We start from the raw sequence: 26,266 nt of genomic DNA on the forward strand, positions 1-26,266 counted from the left end.
TCGGTTTAACGGTGAAGTTGGAAACAAGGTTTCAAACCACAAAGATTGAGTGAGTTGCTCAATCAATCGCAGAGTAACACATGATCACCACTGAAACAGATCTATAAAGTGCAAAAATAATATTGTTCACGGTATGTTTTAATGCAAATATTTCTGTGGTGTCACCTTGGTGTGTAACAAACAACACCTTTGATCTGTGATGAGTACTTTGCCATTACATTTTTATGTCAGTTTGAGACAGCAGTAATTCTGTTTCTCAGGTATCTGCCTGTTGCCTCATACCTACGTATTACCTTTCTGGCTACCCACATCCCTTCACTTAAGCGCTTTGCATGTATACACACACACACATTCACACACACACACAGTACCAGGCTGTGAGCTGTCGATACAGCTCTCATGCTCCCCTGGCACTGGTTCCCCAGGGACTGTCACCCCACCCCGGTCTTCCCCTCCACCTCAGCATCCATCACCTCCTTTTTCTTCTGAAGAGTTTTGTTTTACTTGAACATGAAACAGAAGCACAGCAATGCATGGGTGTTGGTAACAACTCATCATTATTTCACTTTTTCCACAACTTTTTAAAGAGTTTTCTTTATCAGCATGTTCCACAGCACAACACATACCTTTTTTTAATCCATATTTCAAAATCAACCAAAACACCAACTACACTGTCTTCATGAAATATTTTTCACTCATTGCACACAGACCTAAAACCTTTATTTTTAACCTTTATTTAACCAGTTGTCCCTTAAAATTGGATCTCTTTTGCAAGGGAGACCTGGCCAAGAGGCAAAAACTCAATATATACCACAATTGTCTTTGCAATTCTTTTTATTTATTTAGACCAATCTTTAGACCATCTGTCCAAAGAACAACAACAACAAGTAAAAACAAAGAGAGCATTTACATTTACAGCACAGACTGTGCGTCCATGAGGGATATCTGATGTTGTGATCATGTAGCTGGTGATCATAAACTTTCCACAAGGAAAGGAATTCCTCTATAGGGAATGATGAAATATCATGAAGTCCCACACAGTAAGCAAACTGTACCAAATGTCAAGTCTAGCTTTGATTGAATGTTGATAATTGGGTTTCAATTTTAGTCAATAAATGCTCAAATATGGACTGGAAAAACACAGATGGTGATTGAGTCACAAAACAGTTGATGGGCAGTCATTTGTTTTGTCCTGGCTGACTGCTGTTGCACTGATTGAGTGCAACAGCAGTCAGTTAGTAGTTTTGAACTCATAGTTTTGAACTCGGAACAAAGAAATAAAAACTTGAATCGATGTATTTCCTCGGATCTAAGAATTTCAGGGCCCTGAAAAAACATTTCCAAACATTAATGCACTTCTCACCACAACGAGGTGAATTCCCTCCTTCCCATTCATGTTTCACTCCCATAAACCAAAGTTTACAAATGGTTTGAAGTGTCTTTTTTTAAGCAGCAGGCCTGTATATGGACTGTTCCTCTTTTCAGGGGAAAGCTGTGTGCTGGATCATCTTCCTGGGCTCCTTCCTGTGTTTCTTGTTTCTTGAGAGAGATCAGGCGGTCAGGGATCACTCTAGTCAGAGTGCAACGACCAGGGCACAGCCTTATGCACTTCTCAGTTGTCCCTCTGCCTGCTGATTTAGGTACGATGTCCCCAGTCTCTTGTCATTAACCTAATCCAAGCCTGTGGTCACTTTATATATTGAATGCAACCACAATCTTCATTACTTGTCCTTCTTACTTACTACTTTACTAAACTTGTGTGCTGGTGTAAGTGAAACAGTCTCAGAAAAATGTAATTGTGTCCTACTGAGGCTGGGATCTCTAGCCAATCAAATGTTTAAAACTGTAAGACTATGTGCAGTGAGAGGAGCCAGACTGATGTTGATGTTATAATATTTTGAAATGGAAGCAACTTACAATAAACGACTTTCCCGTAAATCAGCAAACTTCCTTTTCTTCACTTTTACATGTCAAATCCTTCCTGCTACGTCACTCAATTTCCCATTTTTGTGCATTTCTTTAAACTTGTCTTCTTTTCTTCAAAGTGGGTATTATTCAAGACTTAAATTAGTCATACTAAAATGAATGCTCTTTATTTGATAAAAGTAGATAGCTGCAGAGGACTGCCATAGGTGCGAGGCCACAGAAATCTTTGGTTTGAAGGACATGAACTGATACTGATTAGAGGATATGATCCTTGATCAGTGGCTACCATGGTGTGTGTGTGCATGTGTGTACACAACATGTGTGGTTAGGTGGCTTTCTCCTGTGTCCCAGGATGTGGGCTCCCCGTCCACCTGTGTCTCCACTTACAGCGTCTTCAGTGCTCTCCCAGTTCCTCTCTGAATGCCTATTCTCATCTCAGCCACACTGATTCTAAACCAGCGTGCTCCCCAGAGACACCACCAACGCCTTCAACGCCACCGCTTGCATAACACAACCTGCTCAGGGTAAATTACAAAGTCCCACCACATATTTTGTCCGACTCACCTGGCACGGCATTGATGAGGTCTATAATTACAGTCGTTATATTCATTCAAGTTGTTACAAAACATTTTTTAGATTTACAGTATGTATATATTCTCTTATATGAATATACTATGGCCAATATTTTGTGCGTGTGATAGAGAGGTATGGTCAGGATTTAATTTGCTCATTCTGGTGGTGCTCAGGCTCTATCAAAGAAGACCAGCTCCCTGTGTAAATGTGATGGCCTAATGAAAACACAGTATTTGTTCATTTCAGGTGATTATAAAATTATCAAAACATCATCATGAATTTCATATTCTTCTTATTCCAATTCATACCTCTAAATCCTACACACTATTCCTTTAAAAATAAACAACATGATACCACAACATAGACCTACATTTGTTGTTGGTATGACATTTGTCCAGAAGACTGTTACTTTGAATGTCATTTAACAATTTAAAGTATTTGACAATATAACTCTGTGCCCTGTATTCATATATGATATCTGATTGTATTTCCACCAGGGAGACTGATGGAGCCATTGATAACCACTAAACTAAATATTCCAGCTGAATAGGATGAAAACAACAGAGACATCAGCCACCCAGCATGAGACTGAAATCCATCAACACAACCCAAACCCTAAAAAAAAGAGTTTCTGTTCAAGACAGAAGTCGGAAACACAATCTGTTGCTCTGTGTTTGGTGATTTTGTCAGACAACGTTGTGGTGAAAAAGAAATCAATGAAATGACTCACACTTTATCATGTAGTCTCAATGTGCCGTGTCAGTTCTTTTTCAAACTTGGGTGACACTTTATAATAAGTACACTTTTAAGCATTATTTATAACACATGAGTACTCATTAGTATGTACAAACACAGTTAAAAATGTTTTACTCATCATTGATAAGCACTACCTGTATTTATAAACGACATACTAATGAGTATAAATGTGTGATAAATGAAGAAGATTCTTAATTATTTATTTATTTTACTTAACAAAACTTCTGCTGTCTTTTTAGAATGATTGTCTTGTTTTAAATGTGTCTCCCTTTTTTGTCTTTGCATACAACATGACAGGGAGAACGGCTTCTCGCTCCAATGTTAAACAGGTTTTTCATGGAAGTGATGAATAAAACTGAATTTGAATTTGAATTTGAAGAATTCAATATTTATTAATGCTTAACTAATGCTTAATAGTGTGTACTTATTATAAAGTGTTACCCACACTTGTTCAGTTTCCTGACAATAGAAACAGAAATACAGATGTAGATGAGAACAGCCTTCTTGGAAATCCGACTGTATATGAGCATAGCAAGTATGGAGAAAAGCAAACAGATAATGAGATTGTTCATGTTGTTTACAGCTCCACATCAGTTTTCAAACAAGCCATGGGATAGAATTTGTGATGATTAGCATTAAAAACAGCTGATACAAGCTGTGGAAAATAACAACACCATAAAGGCCATTGCTGACCATAAAAACAACCCCTCTACAGGACTGAGGAGTCAGCAATACAGACAAATCAGGAAACCAAAAGGACGACAAGACGACGCAGTAATTCCTTTTAATTTTTCTGGAAAAACTTTCAACTTGCAGTTATTCCTCTTTTACTTAATTTCCTTGAAGCGCTGCCTTTCACGAAATACATGCTCCTTCCTTTAAGTTTCCATTGTAGAGCAATACATTGAAATGTTATGGAGCAGATGGCCATGGTTACGTATGTAGGCAACATCAGTTCTGTTTGTCCCTTGTCTCTAATGGTTTATTGTGGGAAGCCTCAGACGCCACAAAGAGATGTTGCAACACAAAGAGAACCACATTGCAGACACTGACAATGTGAGCGACTCCGTTAGCAGAAATGCACACAAGCATGTGCCTCCTGCTCGCTGCAGAGGTGGGAAAAAATCAAAACCTGAATTGAGTACCTACAAGTACCAATACCACAATACTATGGTTAAAACTGCTACTCTAAATTCAAAAGTAAAAGTGCATGTATGTTTCCAAGAAACTGTGCATTGGAAGTAAAAGTACTCTTTCTGCAAGTTGGTTCCTTCATTGGCATCCCTGAACTGTGACGCTTTTACAGTCACTTCTCCTCAACGTATACATCTGAAACCTCATGGGAGACCCAAAGAAAGATGTATCATAGCTCGGAAATATTGTGTTTTAATCGTCTGGTCTTATCATATTTTGCTGGTTTGTTGAAAACCTGAGCTCATCCCATGTTATTTATTAAAACTGTAACCTGCAAAGACTGTATCCAGAGTATCTTATAGTCTCCCTTATAGGAAATGTGCAAGTGAAGTAATAGTAGAGGCTCTGACTCATAAAGTTTTACTGAATAAATAGTATATAGTTAGTTATTCTACGTGTTTGTTGTTGTTGTCAAAACATTCATTCACATAAAAGCCAAACCCAACAAATAATAACTCAATTTTCAGTCTCAAGTCCTTCTATAGACTTCAACCCTTAAAATCCAGCATCAAAAATACACTTTTTTTGTTGTTGTAATAATTTACTAAAATAGCTGGATGCTGTAGGTTTTGGCTAACAGAAGTAATATGTATTTACAGCAGTAGGATAGTCTTCTTTGTAATGAAGAAGCATCTCAACAAATGTGACTTATTTAGTCAAAAAAGAAAAGAAAAGCTGGAAATTGCTGGTTTGCATTTTTTTCATGGGATTTGTTGACAACAACAAAATATATGTAAATAGACCACTCTGACTCTGTGTGGCATCTGGAACATAGTTCACTTTACTGAAATATGCAGTGTACATACTAGTAGAAACATCTTTGTCACAAAAATCACTGCTTATGTAATGATGATGAGAAAAGAAAATGCATTGATCACCAAAATTGCATGTCGATGGAAGGATTCAAACCTAGACTAGAACAAAGTCTTTGACTACAAAGAGTGCTGCTCTACTAGGTGAGCTACATGTTACAGTAGTCTCATCTTGTCAAAATTATGTGTTCAAAATTGGCCGGCCGTAAACCAGCTGACCCCAACCGACTCACATCAGCACGGCTGCATCGTCATGCGACCACCTCGGTCGCGTCTTCACGCATTTCATTTGTTACCGTGTATTTGAGTGTTCTGAGTATCAAAACAATATTCTAAAATTTTACAACACATTTATATATGTACTGTCTGTAGTTACAGTAAACAAAAAAAAAGCCTAAGTCATTATGATGAATGGAGTAGAAGTGTTTTCCATTCATCATAGTGTTTTACACTGAGCACATCAGTGTTCAACTGGTTCTTATAATGTCTAGTCATATCAGGGCCGGTTCTAGGCAGGCATATATGAGGGGGCAGTTCTCTGTGCTTATAGTAACTTCATTGAATTGGGTTGTTGACTATGTGTCCAACCCCAACCTGGAGAAGTGGATTGCACTGTCAGGCCTCTGCCTTCAGACCTGTCCAACTAGGGGCCGGGGGGGCCAACCAGGGTCTTCGAGCCCAAATTTGTTACTGTCATAATGCAAAGAGCCACATTATATGGGGGGTTAGGGGTGCATATACCTGAAGATGCATTGCAAACCCAGAGGGGGTGAAAAAGGTGAGTAGCTAAACCCCTGTAGGGGGGTCTGGGGGCATACCCCCCAGAAAATTTTTGTAATTTTAAAATGTGAGTGAAGCATTCTGGTGTACTCTGAGAAGGGGGGGGGTCTACTATGGTCAAGATTTACAAAACTGAAAGGTAGTCTTACTTTGACAAAAACTTAAAACCTATAATTTATTTCAGAATTTCTGAGTTTTATTTCATTTAAGTGTTGGTGGATCAACTTAGTTACCTTTGGATAGAGGCAGGCCAACTGTTTCCAAGCTTTATGCTAAGCTAAGCTAACCAGCTGCTGCTGTCCAGTGGACAGGTGCTGGTCTTTGTATATGACTCTTGACAAGAGACCAAAAAGCATATCATAACATAATATTATAATATTAGTATATATGGAGTATACACAGTAAATATAGTGATACATCGATATGTTATGCCTGAAGAACACGAGCCACACTGCTGTGTATCATAAATATAAGTAAGAATCATTACTGTATTATTTTTAATTCAGTCTTAGATTTGCTATTGGGGGGGTGGGGGTAGAATCAGTTTCCTGTGACAGTTTTTGAAGTTAGTTCCTGTTCTGTGGAACTTAGATAGAACTCCCCCATATAGATAACCACACACACACACACACACTCAACATGCGCTCACCCCTACGCAAATAAAGAGACACAATATTCCATGTGTGGTTTTATTCAGTGATGCATTCATTAAATATTCTAATTTAAGTGAAAGGTTTTATCCAGAGCTGTCATATGAAGAGCACATGACTTCTTTCACGATGTGATCTTTGTATGAGTCATTAGAGCATATTTTGTCCCCAAAAAAAGAACTGACAGAGATGCCCAACCCTAATTTCAGTTTAGACACAACTAAGAGGGTTTCTTTATTTCTTTTTAAAGGGGTTATAATGTATATGTTTTGTATGTGTATGTCAGGGTTATTCCTGTGTCTTTATGATATTGAGCTTTTTTTTGTTTGTATAGTAGCATTTTCAATAGAAGCCAGATGTCCGTACAGCAGTGTACAGTATGGCAGTATTTACAATGACTATTAGAAAACCATGTCTTTTGTAACAGGGAACTGAAACTTTTTCTTTGTGTGTTGTGTTTGTTTGTGTGTGTGTGTGTGTGTGTGTATGTGTGTGTGCGCACATTCTTGAATGCTTAAATCCAAACATGCGCACTTCCCATATAACCACCATGCCAAGTTTGACGTATAAGATGACAGTTGTCTGCCCTCTGGTTTTTGATGACAAACTGAATGAGACATGGATGTAGGGATGAGGAAAAGGAAGAAGAAGAACGGGTGTCATTGTCTTACTCTGATTCATGCAATCATTCGGATCTATGTCCTTTCTCTGTTACTCACTAGAGATATGATTATGGCCTTATATCTGAGTTTCCCTATCTTAGTTATCTTAGATCCTTCTTTTAGTTTCATGTAGTGTTTTGGTTTCATCATTTCTAAGCCAGAGTAATGAACAGCATGTGTTTATACTAAATGACAAGTCTCAGTAGTGGAGGAGTTCCCTGGAAACAGCAAAGTGCTATGTTATCACTGAAGTGACAAAACCACAAAACCAGTGCCTTTTTAAGATTTCTTTTTGATCAAGTAATTCTTCGTTGTCCAAGACCATATGAAATTTTCTATATAGGAATTGTGAATTAATATAAAATTTAACCTCCTCAACCCAACTGAAATTTGTTTTTGTGCAGCCAAGCATTGTTTGAACCACAAGAGTTAAATTTAGAGTTGTAATCAAGGTTCCAAATATCAATCAAGATTCTTATTGAACTGAACTAAATTATGGAGACAGGTTGATGAAATTATGCCTCAGGCATTCAGAACTTTCTACTTGGTGTAACAATGCAGTAGCCTATTGTAGATTTGAATGTGTCTTTCATCAAGCGTGATAAAGTCACTCAAGCACTGCAAGAAGCAGACAGAAAACATGCTGTGTATACTGTGCACAATTACTTATTTTTTTAATCTTGTTATTTTCCATCTCACATGCACCAGTGGTTTGTATTTTAGCACAGTTTTACAGTCAGGTTGTAGGTAACATGAGGATGAGAATTCACCACAAACATCAGGTTTTCTTATGTTGTTTTCAGATTTCAGAGTTTCGGAGCTGACATGACAGAAAATAGTTCTAGGTCAACTCATAACAACAAAGTAGCTGAGTGACTAGACTGTATAAAATCCAAAAAGGCTTTAGTACACTTTAGAAAATTTGTGAGAGCAATTTAATAATAATTCAACAATCAAAATCAATCCTATATAAAAATATGATTATATAAAGACAAGCACATGTATATTTCAGTTTAAACAGTTTTATTAGAAATTGTATATAAAAAAATGATGACATAAAAGTCAAATAAGACTGATAGTAAAACCTATCTGTAAGATAATGCCACTTTGCATCTAAAAATCTGATGCAGTTTTTTAATCAACTCATGTAACTGTAAATATACAACAATATCTGAGAAAATTTCCTATTTACTCTGTCCAAACGGTCATCACATAAGGAAGTGACTCAAGTGCAAAAACAACAGAGAGAAGATGACGCACACTGTAATAAATTGCAGTTATGAGAACTAAGTTGCCTAAATTATAATCCTTTAGACTTTTTTATTTAAGTATTTGATGATATGAAAGATTTGTTAATAATGTCAACAGAATAGATGAACATTAAGAAGGCTATATACAAAATATGCTAACACTGAGCTGCTTCTTTACTGTAAGGGATTTGTTATTTGGTACCTTTATGTCTCCACTGAGACTGTTATGAATTTAAAATGGTGATAATGGCTTTTATGTGAATTCACCTTGTCAGTCTATGTCAGGAACATTGAGAATGGCCTGTTGTACATTTTGTATGGCACACGCTGAAGAGCACACAGTTCAGGCAGTGATAGACATGTTGTCCCTGTAGCAGGCTGACCTCTGGGGTCCAGTGTAGCTGCATAGGTCCTGGTAGATGCGAGCCATCTGGTCACTGGCATCAGACATATCCAGGTTTGGGTTGTTGCAGTAAGGCTGAGAGCGACGCATGTTCACCGCCTCCAGCAGATGCTGGCAATTCACCATAGTGATCTGTCAGAGGGAGAGGGCAGTGATTTGTATTTTTCCGTCTTGGTGTCAAACTGCAATCTCTAACTATGTTTATTCTTCTCAATCGGTCAAATGTTTGAGTGATACACATGTTATGACTGGATTGGTCTTACCTGCACGATGACCAGTTTGCTCTTGGCATTGTTGAGATCATGGAGCTCCTCTCCAAAACATAGAGTAACTGTGGGATCCGGAGGAGGAAACTGACCGTCCTGGTACATCTGTACAGCTGGAGCAGAAAAAGTATGTGAGCAGCTGTTCAGATCATGCAAATGATGTGCTTATCAATTGCTTTAAGCATTGATAAGGAATGCACAAGTTTTGCATGGACTGTTCTGAGGTTTCAACATTTAAGTCTTACCTTGAAGAAATCTTCCTGTGTCAAAAATCTTGACGACAGCATCCCTCTCCAGTTTAGAAGGCATGGGGCTGTATTGCGGACCCATTTCTCCCAGCCCACTCCAGAAGACACGGCTCTGGCACAGCCTTTTGATGAAGATGCCCTCCTGGTTAGCACGGACCAGCACACCTCTCTCCAGGTGGCCCAGGAGCTTGCGAGTAACTTGTCGCTGGCGGTCGTATTCGATGAGCTCAGCAGACGGAAAGTAAACACTCTGCATGCTGTCTGAACTGTAGAGGGCACCACGACCCAGGTGCTGCTGTGGAGAAATCCTGCAGCCATCAGGATGAGTGACCATTGTGTTCTGCATCAGCTTTCCTCCATAGTAGAAACTGATCATCATTTGGGAGAAAGCTAGGAAGGAGAACATAGTATTAAGTGTATATCCTGCATGTTATACTCCTTCTGCCACATTATTAATAGCAATGTTTATCCCTGGATCTAATGTTATCATGACATAAATAAATACCTGAGCCAATGGTGCCTGACGGCAAAGGGTCTTGATGCAGTGGGAAAGCTGTGAACAACAGGAGGAAGAGGTGAGGTAAAGCAGCTTTTTGACACAGTGGACATGACCACAATGTCATGTCATTATTTTGCTGCATCATCAGAAATACTATTTCACAGCACAATCTCCCAAAGAAATAATCAACTTAGTCAGCGGAGTTCAACAGGATGTTAGTCAATACTTCCATTGCAGAATTCAACAGACAAGCAAATAACCTCTATTTAGCACCCACAGCTGTTACTGAGCTTTCCACTGTGGTTATTCTTGAAGACATTAAAACTCATCTCACATATAGGGAACACAAAGTCTTTGTTAAGAGATTTTTTTAAAAAGAAGAAGAAGACAGAGACACCCAGACTAACACAGAACAACACTGACAGAAATGTGAAGAGCTAAATGGGTGGGTGGAAAAGCTGTCTTACCACTGATGCTGCCTTGGGACCAATATTCTGGACTGGCCTGAATGCTACAGCCTTCTTCCTGCAAAATAGAGCAACACAATGGGTTGTTGTCAACAAAGCACCTTTCATTTTTTTTTGCAGCTCATAAGCATGAAGTGTGTGTGTATACTGCACAGCGAGTGTGGTCAAAAAAAAAAAGTAACACAAATGCTGAGTGACAATAAAAGTAACGTGCATCTAGAAAAAGATGTGACAACAGGCAGTGAGAGAGAGGTGATGCTGTGAAGTTGTGAGTTGTGAGAAGTTCTCTCACCTCTTTAATGAGCTCTTCTATTTCTGCAGGGCTGCAGTCAGTCATCTCACCAGAGCTGGTGACTGGCATGGACATCACTGAGCTTTTTCCATCTGTGGGTGCAAGTGGTTCAATGTGACTCTTATGATAGTATAAAATGGTGTTACTTTCATGATTCATGTATAAAAAGCAACATGCGTCCTCTAATGATAGAACAGCAATATGCAAATTGTGTGTTAAAGGTCGCCAGTCCTCACTTTCAAGATGGTTCAAATGTCAAAGAAGACTATATAGGGGACACTAAAGCCACAATAACGAAAAACAACTCACGCTTCTGCTCTTCCTCAGGTACAATGCGGTAAACTTTATATGGCTCAGAGATGTCAAGCTGCGACCTTTCTGTCACCTCCTCAAAGTCAGGACTTTTGTTGAGAGCACAGCGGAGTCTGGTCTTCCATGTGGCAGGTTCAGCTTTGTCCCCCTCCTTGAATTTGCCCTTAAACACAGCCCAGGCCTGTGGAGGGAGAGACTAAATATTAACTATGGTATTGTAAAGTAAAGTAGAGAAAGAAAGAAAGAAAGAAAGAAAGTATATTTACAATAAACATAATCAAATGTTGTAATTTTATATTTAGCTGAAATTTTTAGTGTGAAAATATACTTTCCCCCCCCTTTTGCCTATTCAGTTTAGTTCCAGTTAAAAGTTATTTTTGTTAAAAAATGAAAAAACTTTAAAAAACCTGAATGACCATTTCCTTTTGGCACCCCATATCCACTACGATGTGTTACTATCAAATTAAAGTTTTTCACCAAAACTGCACCTGCGCCAATCTAAAGTCATCTGCCCATGGTACTACTACACAAGAGCGCTGTCAAACCTTGAAAATGGATGCGTCTACTTCTTGGTTGTAATCCTGTTTCCCTGCGTGTTTCCATGGGATGCGAAACATTGTGCGGCTTTCATCCTCCCACAGCAGCCCGGAGTACTGGCCGCTCTGGATCTGCTCCATCAGCCACTGCTTCAGTCTCCGACCTCCAGTGTTCGACATCTTGATGTTTTTGATGCGTTTACTTGTACCTAAATGAGAAGGATATAATTCACTCTACAGAATATCACTACTTAAATGTATTCACACTTTTCACTAAACATGGCAAGCTAATAGAAATCAAAAGTAAAAGCACTTACAGAGTGATAAAAGAGCTGACTCTTGGCCCTGTGTGAGTTATCCTGAGAGGCTGACAGATTTCTTACGCTAAGATTTATCAAGTGAGCTGTCAACTACATAGACTCAGCAGGTTTGTTGCGCTCCGTGTTATGAATGAAATAGCTGCGTCGTGTTGACCAATAAGCGCGTCGAGCGTCAGTTGGCCAGCCCATCGCGGAAGTGTTGTTCTTCTAACTGTTCGCATTTACGAGAAATGGCCTGACAGAGGCGATGGTTGTAAAGTGGCTGCCCACGCCGCCGAGACGTGGTACTGAACAAACCCGGAGAGTCACAAGTTACTCTGCTGTGGGGGATTTTTGAGCTGTGCACGGGAGGAACGCGTCCCCTCCACACCCACGCAGCCTCATGACAAACCTCAGGTTTACTGTGCAGGTGAAGCAGACTGCTGTCTGAGGGGGATCGAGGTTAATCCCTGGATGTCCCTTTTGCACAAATACTTGTCTTTTACCAAAATACTGCTATCAGAAAGGAAAACACCAAGGTGGAAAGATGATAAGTCCAACTCTATTTGGTGAATAATAGGCTGTTTGATTCTATGATCAAAAGGGGATTCACATTGAACTCTGTAAAGGATAAATGTTGTTTTTTCCATCCACTGTCTTTATTGTTTTCCACCAAGGCCCACATGGGTCAAATGTTATATGGTTACTGATAAATAAAGCTCTTTTATTCACTGACTATCTATCATAATGTCAAAACATTTCTGTAATATTCTGGTTGAATGATTATTAATTGCTTGATTAGTCAATTGTTAGAAAATAAATGCTCAACTATTTTCTCGATTTAATAATTATTTCTGTCAATTTTCATATTAAAATAGGTCCATCTTGTCTGTTGTAAGGATTTTCTGTCATTTTGATAAAAATCCAATTCCATTTAGTTCAAGAAATCCACTGTGATCATCATTATTTTAACTTGATAGTATGCTGATTTCACCTTTCCCTGAACAGATTCAAGTCTTGTCAGTATTCCAGTTGCATTCCCTTTCATTTGATACTATCTCTTGCTATCTTTACAGGAAGCCTGACTTATGCTTTCTGTTTGTGATTACAGATCAAAGACCTCCTCCCTGTATGCCTTGACAGGAATTGGCCTGTCTGAGCATGCCAATTTATGTGAACCATACACATGTCAATTTAGCAGGTCATAAAACCTTAGAATAAGCATATATATATATATATATATATATATATATATATATATATACACACATATATAGATACTGCAGAGACAGAGAATATCATTATAGTTTGCTGGTGGATTTAATTAGAGTAACTGATGTTCTGGCCAGGTATAGGTTTATAATGAACACGTCTGTTTCATTAGACACCTTGTCTAATAAAACACCAGGTATTATTATTAAGGTCGAACGATTAGTTGGGTGAAGTATAAAACACAGATTTAATTTGATTTCCATTTTACAAGATAGAAGCCATATCTATATATTTTTGTATATGACACAAAATTGAATGTTTTATTGATGGTTATTAGCTTCTTGTCAGGTGTACTGCTAACTATATTGTGTTCTGCTTCAAACATAAAAAACTAAGTTGCTTGAACAACAGAGACAGATTTTTTTCTTTAGGTCTCTATAAACTTTGACAGTTAAAACTTAAACTTCTTAAATTTCTGTTGTTGATACATGTATGTAATATGTTTGATATGATATACATTAATTTTTTTCGTAACGTCTTCAAATTACTCATTATTGTTGTGGTGGTGTTTATTTGCATGAAGCTTATACCACGTGATTTGAGTAAAACCCAGAAAGCTGACAAAGAACAGAAAAAACTATTTTGGGGTTTACTCAGCGCGGTTATCGAGCTGCTTCATGAGACATGCAGCTGATTTACAGAGAAGCTGTGCACATCAATACTGTGCATATGCTAATTTTCTCTGCCCAGGATTTCTTTCACTTACAGTATACACACAGACAGACACCGTGGTGTTGATAGTGCAGGTTTATTAGCATTTCCATATTTTTTTGTCAATCACTGCATTTTATTATAAAACAAAAAACTCCATAAATACACAATTAAAAAAAATAACGGTACCCATAAATTTATAACACAATTTCCCTCAAAATCAGTTTTGTCACAAAAAAGATATAAACATAAACTAGAGTTTCAGTAAAATCAGGAAGACTTTCAGAGATCCTTCATATGTGGTTATACTTTTACTCAGTTATTCTTTATGTAGCTTCCCTGTTATAGATCACTTAAAGGAACCTTTTGCCAATTTTTGAAACCTACTGCATATATTTGTGTTAGATGCATGTTTCTTAATGACATGAACTGATGCACAGTTTGTTAACACATGCCACTATGGCTTATCTGATATCAGTTGAATGTAGAAAGACAACAGGAGGTTTGACTGTTGTGCTTTTTGTCTTTTGAACGAGTGCTCTGTCTGATAAGATTTCAGTAACAGTTGTGTTCGCTGGGACACAGTGGCTGGAAACTGACTGAACCGACTCAGAGCTTTATCTCTGCAGCTATCTGCCGATGTTAATTGATATGAAGTCACTACGTTCCGCTGTGGACTGTTGGTGATGGACTCTGTTGCACACATGGGTACTACTATAACTTGTAAAGAAGTAAGTGAAATATAAAGTACCAACTACACTGAAAGAACAACATTCAACTGGGTGTAAACAAATGTTTACTACAAGGGCAGTGATGTGCAACAGTAATATATTTATTGTAACATCTGTGTGTGGCCAGCATCGTTGTTTTGTTACTGTGTATTTTACTAGTGCATGCAACGGCAATAGTGCTGACACTTTTGACAAGCTGTAGCGCTTGTTTCCAGTGGGACGTAGATTATTTTTATATACAAGAATTTAATGCTGTCAGTCCAACAAGCAAGCTCATTTCCAAAGCTGCAGTGTTGATCAAAGAGTTTACCATTCAGAGCCTGGACAGGAAAACTTCAGAATAACTGGGCTGAAAGATTTTCGGTCGAAGTGGTTGTAGATTTGTGGAATCCATTGCCCACCAGCAGAAACTGGTCATCCTCATAATAAGAGGCAAGATTTAAGACAGCATCAATGAGTCACATCTTTTAAGGCTAAAAAGCTGAACATTGAAAGTGTAAAGTGACCACATGGAAGTAGAGTGTATTCATCATAGCTAAGGTGCTGAGGTGTTTAGAGTAAGGCGTCCGTGAGCACCGATACCCCCTGTTGTGACTTTAAGGGAGCATGGGAGGTATTGGTAGTGAACAGAGTCAGTAGCCCAATTCTAAATCAACCCCCACTGCTTAAAAATTACTATGATGCAAATACAGTAATGTTTAAAAAAAAATGGCTTGGCTTATAAGACAGGAGAGGGGGTTGTAACATCTTATGCATTCAGTGTTATACAAAGGCCTTCAAGTTGGTTATAACTTAAAGGTTGATTTGGAATTGAGTACAGAATATTAGCTACTGCCATTTCCAGACAGAAGTGGGCAGGACTTTAGCATGGTCAGCAGCTTGATGTTTTAGCTGCTGCCTTCAGGATCATCAGGGTCAGAGGGCAGAGCACCCACACCCTGGTTTATCCAGCGCTGGTCTGCTCCTCTCCTCTGACTTGCCTGTTGCTCTGTGTACTGGCTCAGCAGGATCGCCACCTGCTCCTGGTCATTGAATGGACTGGGACGGAAATTGGACTGTAACCACGCTCGGTACTGAGGACAAGAGAAGGGACCAAAAAATACAGTTGTGTTAAAGTCAAATTACATCCTGGTGTAATGAGAGAAAATGAGTGCATTGAATGATTTTTTCATTTTGTTATCAGGGAATAGTGTTTAAGGATTGGTGGTAAAACACATCAATTAAATACATTAAACAAACAACAACAACAACACATCAGAATAACTAAATTAATGAAATACTTTCTTTGTTTCTGGGAAATGTTGATGATCTGTTCTATTCCATTTTGGTTTATTGTTGTTTTAGTTGGTTTGCATTTAGTACGTGTAGCTTTTCTTTATGCTTTGCTTTGTGGTCATAAATATTGTAGGTGTTTTTCTCCATATGATCATTAATTAATGTTATCTGTGCTTGATGTATTAAGTCCATTTTGTTTTCAACAAGGCTTGATTCACTTCTGTTGAATTTAGGTGTGTAACAGCTTAGATCATACGCAGTTCATCTGATTCAGATCTTGAGAGCGCAGTTCTTACCATTCAAAGAGTAAACTTGAGTTTCATGGTTTGTACTAGATTTTACCTGACTGATGAGCACAATATAAGCTGTATGTCAAAATAAAATAATACACTTGTTGAGTTTCTTCTGAATAAGTGGTGATGACTAGAATAAGTAGGCTGCATGTGCTAGGACTTTGTAGACTGGAGGAAATGGTCAGACAGAGAGCCTTTGATGAAACACTTCTCAGGAAATGCTTCTCTGCAGACATTCCTGTTCAACCAGTCACCTGAGATTCAGGATTTCCCCTTCACTCCTCTTACACTCCCATTTTGGTTTAAGAAAAATCTCCACTTTAAAATCGCTCAATTTACTGTATTTTTATCATCTTAGAAAGTCATGGCATGTATAAATTAATCCAAATAAACATGTCCCAATTGTGAATGCGCAGATCTGTTGTTCCTTAAAGCAAGCAGCATTTCACAGGATACATCAGAGTTGCCCGACTGAATGGACAACAGGTTAGCTAATGACAGTGTAGTATGTCACAGTAAGCAACACATCATAAGCAGCCAGTAGTGATTAAGTTTTATGATTGGACTGCTGGGTTATATTATGTTGGTTCATCAAAAATATAGCAAATTCTATGAATTAGAGGCGCTAGGTTCTCGGGTCTGTAAAATCACCAAGGTGCCACCAGTGAAATCTAGAAAGCTGACCAATGTTTATACATACACACTGGAAATGTGTAAGGTTTGAAACAATTAGCTAATTAGTGGAGCTGCTCCATTTTTGGACATGTGTGGACAAGTATTCTGGGTGCAGCATCTTGGCACTTTTAATCTGTATGGCATTTGTATTTGTAAGGCAAGGCAAGGCGATTTTATTTGTATAGATAGATAGATAGATAGATAGATAGATAGATAGATAGATAGATAGATAGATAGATAGATAGATAGACTATCTATCTATCTGTATATCTATCTTAAGAGCTGAAAGCTCTGCAGCTTTGTGTTACCACCAAGAGTAATGCCTTTTGAGGAAAGAAATTCAATGTTTTTATATTTATTGTCATTAGAATGGCACACATCACAGACAGCTTGTGGTCAAACTAGCAAGGAACTGCAATTTCTCAAATTATGTCCAGGAATTTTGAGCTCTTTTATGCAATATCTTATTCTTTACGAAATTCAGCGAAGTGAAAGTCACTATGAAAGTAATACATTCATCTTCCTAAAATTAGTATTCTCACTGGTATCCTAAAAGGAAAAGCAGTTTGGCGCTGACTCATAGGACCAAAACTACTGTATAAACAACAGTATAAAGATAACACATCAATAAGTGCACTGATATCAGGTGCAAGAGTCTGCTAACAACAACTGTGTCATCTTGAAAAAGAAAATGAATCTTGTCCAAGCCACAAAGTCTTTTCAAGGGGGCTACCATTAGACTAAAAATGAAATGAAATCAAAACATAAAAACTGATGTGAAATGTAAAAGAAAAAAAAAGGAAACCGGATTCCCTTACAATCAAGAATGTGTCCTTCAGTTGGTAAGTAACTTAAAAAATGAAACAAAAGCTTGTGTTGGGTTGGCTCAATAGCAACATTTTTTGATTCTTTCATAAGACTGGATGTGCATTGCAATATATATCGCGTGCCTTGTCACAGTGACTTTGGGGCAGTGTTGTTATAGCTGCAGTAGTAGTAACACAGCTACACTGTCATCTTGAGGATTCCTCACTTTCTATTTGAGGCTGATGTGGGAAAATCACAAATACACAAAGCTCATTTCCCTTAAAATCCTAGAAATCAGTGCAAGATCTCCAAACAATGAGCATTTTTTTCAGCCATGTTATGTTGCAAGGTGCTGACAGTAATGCCTAACACGTGATGAGCAGTACCAAGCTGATGCAATCTCAGTAACCCCCCCTACAGTTCCCCTTCTCTACTCAGTGGTTAGGGTGAACCATTGTCTTTGTCAATGTCTTTAAGATTTGAACCAGCATTTTAACGCAAGGATGTGTGCACCTGTCATATGCTCAGTTACACCGCTTGACAGTGGAAAAAAAACAAAAACGCTGCAAACCAGACTGGACATAAAACCGGGAAGTTTAAACCACTTAGTATTTCCTATACGTGGTAATACTCTTCAAAGTGAATGTAGACAAATCAAAACTATGAGCTGTGTTGGCGAGGTCTTTGTTTCCAAAAGAGCAGAATCATGAATTATGTTCCCTAAAAGGCTCCTCGCCGAACACGAAACATCCATTGTACATATCCCAACCAAACAGAGTTCAAGTGACAAATAAAAAAACTCATATTGGAGAAGCCAGAAGTCAAGATTTGCATTGAATAGGACAATTATATTATAGAAAAGAATTAGGACTTGCTATAAGAATTGATGTGAATTATTAGGTTTTTTCATACATACTGAATAGCAGATAATAGAAACCAAACAACAACAAGTTTCCCCTCTGCACCAAGCTCTCCTGACATGTTGTGTATAATATAAAGCTACTGGTAGATCATATCACTGAGGAGAGTGATATGTTCTTGAGGGCTGAATGTTTTCTGTATGCATTGTGTGTGTGTATTCGTCATATTGTTGTGTTCCTTTGTGTGTGTGTGTGTACCTCTGAGACCTGTGTTGTCTGGTACTCCTGCAGCTGCTGCTGGAAGCCATAGTTTGGGCCGACAAAAGAGCGGACAGCCTTGACAGCAGACAGACAGTCCTCCCAGTTGTAGTGTGTGACGGTCATCAGGTAGGCCACCACCATGGTAGTGCTGCGGGACACACCTGCAAGGCTACGCCAACACGAGAGACACTGGTTGGTTTGGTCATCGTTATAGCCTGCTGGGTGTTTAACACTTACACTTACTAGGAATCAGTGAATAACAGAACAGGTACTGAAGGATTCTCACATTGCACCTTCATGCATGATTTAGGATAAATGCAATATGAAAGGCACATTTGTTTTTGTCAGGCATGTTTTGATTCTATTCTTTGAGGCATGCTTTGACTTAAACATGCATCCACAAATATGCAAATAAGGAGATGGTTGCAGCTTTAGGTAGGAACCTACCAGTGAACTAGACAAGAGCCACCATTCAGGCGGCATTCATGGATAAAGCTGATGCACTCTTTAAAATGCTGTAGTCTGGAAAGAGAGAAACACACAAACAATTAAAAAAAGGGCAACAACATTGCATTATCTAATTGTATTGTATTGTATTGTAATGCACATGAGATGTAAAAGCAAAAATTTTGAATCAAGTATGACAGTAGTGTTTCAGTCATCAAATCAGGAAACCAGCTTGCTGTTACTCAGGTAGAGTGGGATAAGGTCGTAAAGCTAAAAATACAGCAAACACAATACTCATTGCAGGATATGAGAAAGGACACCTTGAACTGAAACTGAGGCCCTAACTTTGCACTACAGATCTTACTGAAACTGTGACAACATGATACTCTTCTGATTTTGACTGTAGAAACTGCAGGTAAATCTCAAGTATACTCCCAGTATGGGACAGGTAGTTTTGATAGATTTTTATTAGTTCTTAAAAACAGACATGTTGAAGAGTTGTGATTTTTTTCCCCCAACTACTCAAGCCAGTCATGTGAGAAAAGGGTCGGTCAGCTCAAACAAAGTTTGCGGTAGACCAGAGCACAGACAGTAGCGACAGACAAGGGAAGTAAATGTCCTCGTTTTTGTCTATCTGCAAAATTACATTCGTTTTTAGCAGTCATTACTCTGTGTCTATAAATGTTAATGCGATTCATTCGGACTTTAAAACGAAGCACAGTAATGGTCCCGGATTATTATGAACCATACATGTTTACATTATGCCCTCCACATGGCGCATGCTATGACTCACAGAGCCTGTCAGACAGGGAGCTCAAAGATACAGACCGACTCTAAACTAAGAGCTAACACAGTACTAATTCTACTCTACCCCAAATAAACAGCAAAAGATCCATCCCCAGAATGTGAGTCTACTTTGAAATAAAGATGAGCACAAAGCAGCACAATGTAATGCCACTGCTCCTCAAATATCCTACTTGTTCACTGTCAGGAAACACTGATGGTGTTTTGCATAATCAAGAACTGCATGGCTGATAGCACTGTCTCCTGAGGACCAGATGCTGATTACTCAATAGCAGACAGAATAACAGACTGGAGCTAAAATAGATTGACTGCCACTTTTCTTTTTTCCTCCTTCCTGAGATCCAACTCCCCTTTAAAAGATGTCTCCTCAGCACTTTGTTCTGTCTTCCTAGCAAAGAGGTTTCCGGCCGTCTTGTTTAATATGCAGAAAATTACCTTGTGACATAGTTTGAGGTTTTGACCAGCTGAAGCCAGAGAATACTGAAACAAAAGAAGCTACTGACCCATAGAAGATCCTGGGTGCTTATGTAATTATGGGTATGGTATAATCAATTGCAATGATAAGTATAGGAAATCATTACACCACCAGGTACACAATGATTCTTTGTACAAATGCACATCTCATTTTGCAAATGTTGGATGCAAATCAGTTTACACCTTCATGGGTCAGTGCACATTGTGCATTAACACCAAAGCATTCTTTTCATGAGAATGATCACAAAAAAAGAGGAAACGCTGGCCCTCTGCAAAGATGAACGTGTGCATGTTAGAAACTCTATATATAAACTAATTTTTAAGGTAAGGACATTCCAGAAAACATTCTGTGCTTACATCACGCCAATGCACTCAGTGTAAATTCTGTAATAACCATGATGAAATCAATAATAATGAAGACCCAACGTGACATTGATATCTCAGCTATTCATTACTGACCATCATAGAAATTAATGTTTCTAAGGCACGGATCAGGGTTGGAAACTTTTGTTTTGTGTACAAAGCTTTTTGAGAGTTTTTCCCTTGCTCTCATAAGAGTCAATGGTTGGCTGTCATTTTAACCACTGTTTCGTTTATTGTGTTATATGGTTATATGGTAAGTGATAAAGGCAGTTGAAACAGTTACTCCATGATTAAGGGCGACACGAATGCCCCTGGCCACTTCCTGGCATCCATCCCAAAGCGCAGACACGAGAGCTTCATGAAAGTTTAAGGGTGTTCAGACAGCTTCAAGTGGCTACAGTTGCTCCAAAAAAAAATGCAAAGGCCTTGTGAGAATGACAGTCTCTCCTCTTGGACCTTACAAATGGGAGGGGCCATCAGGCCTGACTAGAGGGGCCCCTGGCTGGTGGCGAGCATGGTGGGGCGGCAGTTGGCCTCTCCACTCCCGTCAGTCAGACCAGTGATTGTGACAGAAGGGGTTTATTAAAGCCCTAGGTGGTCGGGGCTAACAGCCAGATGTCACACAAAGGTTTCCTTCCTCTGCTGCCTGAGGCAAGGACGCTTGATTGCGACAGTGGAGGTCAGACACCTCCAGCCCAACCCAATCAGCAGTATCCAACTGAAACTAAACCTCAATTCTCATTAACTTTCACCCTGCTCTACATTCTTGTTTCACAGGGCTAAAGCAAACAACAACCTTAATGACCACAGAGCTCAAAGTCATCCTCAGAATTAAAACGAATTTTGTCTACTGTGAGTTTAGTCGGTTAATTGATCATCCTACAAAGATTCCTCAGTTTTGCTTTTTGTTTTGTTTTTCTCCCCTTTTTAGCACGACAAGTTCCCTCATTGTAAAGTCCTTGTCAGTCCAGATTCCCTGTTGACCTTTGATTGATGTAAAGAGCAATGTGCCTCCAACAGACATGTGTCAGCAGCAGTTCTTATCCTGTCATTAAAGAGTATAATGTGTCAGAGGTCTGTGAATACATCAGTCCATGCATCAACTCTGACCCACCAGTAGAAGGCACTAGTGCAGCAACAACAACATGAACCCACACCAGCACTAGTACAGGTTTCAAATTGGATTTGTCTGCTGGGGTCGCAAGACATGACAGTGCTCTTTTGCACTAATGTTTAATCCGCAAACTGTGATTGATTCTCCTAATCTGTGCCCTTAGCTAATGTCAGTGTTAAATACAGAAAGACTAGTGTTGCATGAGGTCAAAGACTCAGAAATACACAGAAATCATCATAGATGACTAATGTGTTGTGTTAGCAACCGCTGCAAGGGTGGAGGGACAGCTCATACCTCTTTCAACACTGAGTCTGTCTCCGGATGAGCAACGACACAATGGACACACACACACACATCTTGCTCTCTCTCCACACGCATACAGGCACACACACACACACACACACACACACAGAAGATAAAAATTATGCTGCTAAATATTCAGTAACATTAAAGAATCTTGGGGTCCATTAGCTCATGGTCACTTTACCCTCTGATGTACTACTGCTTAAATTTTAAAAAGTAATAAATTCAGCAAGCCACTGTCAGTACGCTAGTGAATATCTGAAAATAACCAAAGGAAACTGTGCAAAGGGCTTTCTGTCAAATCCTTCAAAAATCATGATCTACTCTTTGTAACGGTCTGCGTGCCTGTCACACTCTGGGAGCACATCTGGTGAGTGACAGTGTTGAAACCATACTGTGTGACTCATCACAGCTCCAGAGATTCACACAGAGAGGGAGATTTTTTAAAGAGATATAAGCTGTACTTGTGTGTGTGTGTGTGTGTGTGTGTGTGTGTGTGTGTGTGTGTGTGTGTGTGTGTGTGTGTGTGTGTGTGTGTGTATGTGTGTGTTTACTCACAAATTCTGACTGGAAGCATCAGCTGCATGAATACAAAGGTACGTCATGTCCTGTAAAATAAACATACAAAACGATATAACACATATACCTATATACCCATATATTAATGCAATTGCTGTCAATATAGTTTTGAACAGACGAGAAGCTGTCACTATCTTTTATATATTATTATTTCATTTATTGAAATGTTTTTGAATGACTGAGTGTCCTTTTTGGTGTCCACCATGTGGGGCTGGGCTCCAATCTCGCTGTTTGCTTTGCTACAATGACAATTAAAGCTTTCTATTTTCTACTTTTCTATTCTAATATCTTACCTAAATGTAAAGCAACATGCACCTGTGATCAGCGTAATATTTTACTTACTATAAATCTTTTCTTTTGTTTAGCTTTACCTAAATAATCATGGAGTTAAAATTATTTTCCACCGTTCAAGACAAACACACTTAAATTTTCCATTACATATATGAAGAATATGTTGTAAACTTTGCTATAGCAAACACCTAGGATGGCAAGGCCTTCAGAAACAAATCACTACTATACTCTGTGAAAAAAAAAACTTTCATTGTTGATTTATTCATCTAGTTATTACACCAGATTTTAGTGGCTACAGCATTTTTTTCTTGGTTTCTGAAATTATTAGCACCTGTCACTAACCACTATCTATTTCTGCTACAAAGCTCTCTTGCTCCAACCATAACTCTTCACCACCCCCAGCTGGCTGACACAACACATCACAAAATTAAAGAGATATGCACAATCATACTAAAGATTTTCTCAGAAAGTACTGGTTTGATTCATAACAACCTGTCATGAAGACACTGAAAAAAACACGAGTCAGACCTGGAATGTCCACTAACCTCAAACACAGGCTTAGCATTGTTGTACACAGACAGGATGTGGGTGATGCCATTCTTAGACAGACTTTCTTTGTTTTCTGCATCTACAACAAGGAGAGAAAGGAATATATATCATCAAACAACAACAAATTAGACCAGTTACTGTTTATAGTTAACTGCTGCAGAGGCAGATCTGTGTGCTGTTTACTCTTGTGTCCTGCAACATAAATTTGGCACTGTTAGGCCTGTGGTCACTTGCTCCTGTCACTTGACACTTCGCTTAAGCCATCATGTAGAGCCATCATCATGGCAAGCAGCTAAAGTTAGAAATCTGCACATGCCACATTAACTGGGATGGGGTAAATCAAGAGAAGGGAATAACACACTAACGAGTGTTAGCTCTTATTTAATGTGAAATAACACTCACTAGGCTCCGATCTATTTTTTGTCAATGAGTTAACATCTTTTCACAATCCATGTTTGACAGAAAAGCGACTTTCAGTTTCATAATCTGATGTTTGATAGCCAAAACCTGACTCCATAATACATTGTATAAGGCAGTATTTAAATTGAAAACCTTACACAGTAAATAAGAGCAAAATGCAAGGTTTAAAATACCATAATAAAGCAACATGTTTAAGAATATTAATTGTTAAGTATATTCTACTGTGTCAATCCCAATCATTGGCCTATCGCTGTGACCTGCCTAGTTCTGCCGTGTACACCAAATTCATAAACATTAAATCAGTTTACATCATGTTTGTCTTACCTCTTATATTCCCAAGGTACAGCCCATCGACAACCTGTGAAGCAGCAGTCACAGACATGTTGCATTCAGGTTAGACATACATTACAGTCCAGCTTCAAAAACTTCACTTGAAAGGAACAAATGTCGTGGGTTGAGCCGGATTGGATTTAAGGCTTAAGGCTTAAGAACCAAAGTACCAGCAAAGGAAACGTTCCCTGTAGCCATACAAGGCCTGAAGCAATGATGCATGATTATCAGTACAAGGTGATGAGTGACAAGCAGCCACTGAACATTACTTTACTGGTGCTCTGGTACAGGTGCCTAATGACTGTAAAGCTCTGAATTCACACACAACTAACACAGTCACAACTGCATATTGTTGTTTTGTCAATTAAGAATAAGGAAATACAGGTGCTTGTGCAAATGCTTTAATGTGAAATTAAAGGGTATTTCTGTGCAACGTGACTGTGGTTCCCAACACAAATATAGCCTTTGAGGTTTCACATTGTAACTAGTGTGTAATTTGGCATTTCACTAGCCAACCATCATCCATTAAATGTCACAGTATCATGAGCAAATTGAAATGTAGTCTAACAAGGTAAACAGTTAAATGATTAGGCTATTTCATTAAAAGGTCACAGGGCTAAGGTCATCAGCTGAGCAGAATATGGATCCAGTGCCTTCCTTGAGTAAAACCCAATTCGAGCTTTCCAGCTGATACAGGTTGCAACCACCTAGTACTGCTTTTTTTTTTTTTTTTTAAAAACAGCCCAGATCTCAACCTTTGGGAGACACTGGGACTTGATAGCTACATACACGTTATTGCAACACCGAAGAGACGTGCATCCAGCATGCATCTGGTTCATTCACTCTGCCAATCGCACAGTACAGTAGCTAATCAGTGTTAAGACAGAGCCAAGCATGTGACGTGATTGATAAACAGTTGAGTCAGGCGTCCACCACCACCACCACCACCACCACCGGACACTAGCAGAGTTTTTACCACTGACAACTTCACACCAGAACGAAAACAAAACCACAACCTACCTTATTCATTCCATTGCCCATGGTGACTCTGAACCAGACTCCTTTGAGCTGCTACACTTCAATATGCTGAACAGCTGAGGTTATGTTTGCATGGACTTTGAATCCAAAAACGCGACGCGGCTGCACCGACCTACTTCCAACTCATTGAATAATACAAGCGGAGGGACCCGTCGCTATGTTTGCCTCTTACCCGACAACATTATGAAGTTCCACTGAGACAATAAATGTTATTAATCCGACACCGACAACAGTTCCGTCATGCTGTGTCGTCTTCCGGATTGTTTTGACGTGAAACAACTGCAGCTGCGGCTTCATCCGGTAAGTGACATCATCACAGCATGCCGCCGTCAGTTCAGCTGTACTTTGTCCCAGCCTTCACCTTCATGCTCACACAGCCCGTCTATAGGAGTCTCCTTCTTCTGTCTTTTGCTGGTTGGTATAGGCCTATACAACGATTAACGACGTAGGATTTACATTAAGAGGGACCTCTACGTCCTCTCTATCTCATTGCTGTTTTGCTAATACCATATTTTAGAATATGAAAACCATTCAATATTAAGTTCATCCATAAAATGAGCAAAAAGTTGATCCTTCCTGTAATCCTGATTTATATCTACTCGATGAAATGTTCACAACAATTACATTAATGGTTCAATTCAATTCCATATCAGTACAGCAAAGTGTATTGTCAACATCAAGAAATGACACTGACATTAACCTGTATAATAATGTACCTGTACTAAAGTGCAACCACCCTGACCCTGACCTAGTTCTTTGGGTGATCACATGAGCAGATTTGTTCAGAGATCTGACAGGACAGAA

General features: G+C 38.9%; 2 protein-coding genes across 2 annotated transcripts; both read right to left on the reverse strand.

Moving 5' to 3' along the window:
• Positions 1-6,937: 6,937 nt before the first annotated feature.
• irf8 (interferon regulatory factor 8) lies at positions 6,938-12,048 on the reverse strand. The gene is made up of 9 exons (XM_085762610.1): positions 11,944-12,048; positions 11,636-11,835; positions 11,088-11,271; positions 10,779-10,870; positions 10,487-10,544; positions 10,026-10,073; positions 9,518-9,910; positions 9,270-9,385; positions 6,938-9,138 (listed from the first exon to the last, which is right to left on the reverse strand). The coding sequence occupies exons 2-9, from the start codon at positions 11,804-11,806 to the stop codon at positions 8,947-8,949; spliced, it is 1,254 nt and encodes a 417-aa protein (XP_085618736.1). The 5' UTR covers positions 11,807-11,835; positions 11,944-12,048; the 3' UTR covers positions 6,938-8,946.
• A 1,878-nt stretch (positions 12,049-13,926) lies between these two features.
• Positions 13,927-25,729, reverse strand: dusp22a (dual specificity phosphatase 22a). Its single transcript, XM_085762622.1, has 7 exons — positions 25,445-25,729; positions 24,419-24,452; positions 23,671-23,753; positions 22,814-22,863; positions 19,198-19,272; positions 18,748-18,919; positions 13,927-15,652 (listed from the first exon to the last, which is right to left on the reverse strand). Exons 1-7 carry the CDS (start codon positions 25,463-25,465, stop codon positions 15,467-15,469), a joined length of 621 nt encoding a protein of 206 aa, XP_085618748.1. The 5' UTR covers positions 25,466-25,729; the 3' UTR covers positions 13,927-15,466.
• Positions 25,730-26,266: the final 537 nt, after the last annotated feature.

The sequence above is a fragment of the Trachurus japonicus genome, chromosome 3 (assembly GCF_045865225.1).
Source record: "Trachurus japonicus isolate A0001 chromosome 3, Traja_1.0".
In the NCBI taxonomy this organism is placed as follows: domain Eukaryota; kingdom Metazoa; phylum Chordata; class Actinopteri; order Carangiformes; family Carangidae; genus Trachurus; species Trachurus japonicus.

Excerpts from the sequence above, each read along its gene's own strand:
- irf8 (XM_085762610.1), bottom strand. The coding sequence starts at position 11,806 with ATGTCGAACACTGGAGGTCGGAGACTGAAGCAGTGGCTGATGGAGCAG. Across the intron at positions 10,074-10,486 it reads GTCCCAAGGCAGCATCAGTG|CTTTCCCACTGCATCAAGAC; the intron begins GTAAGACAGCTT and ends TGTTGTTCACAG. Across the intron at positions 9,139-9,269 it reads GCAAACTGGTCATCGTGCAG|ATCACTATGGTGAATTGCCA; the intron begins GTAAGACCAATC and ends TCCCTCTGACAG.
- dusp22a (XM_085762622.1), bottom strand. The coding sequence starts at position 25,465 with ATGGGCAATGGAATGAATAAG. Across the intron at positions 24,453-25,444 it reads TGGGCAATGGAATGAATAAG|GTTGTCGATGGGCTGTACCT; the intron begins GTAGGTTGTGGT and ends GCTGCTTCACAG. Across the intron at positions 22,864-23,670 it reads ATGCTAAGCCTGTGTTTGAG|GACATGACGTACCTTTGTAT; the intron begins GTTAGTGGACAT and ends TTTATTTTACAG.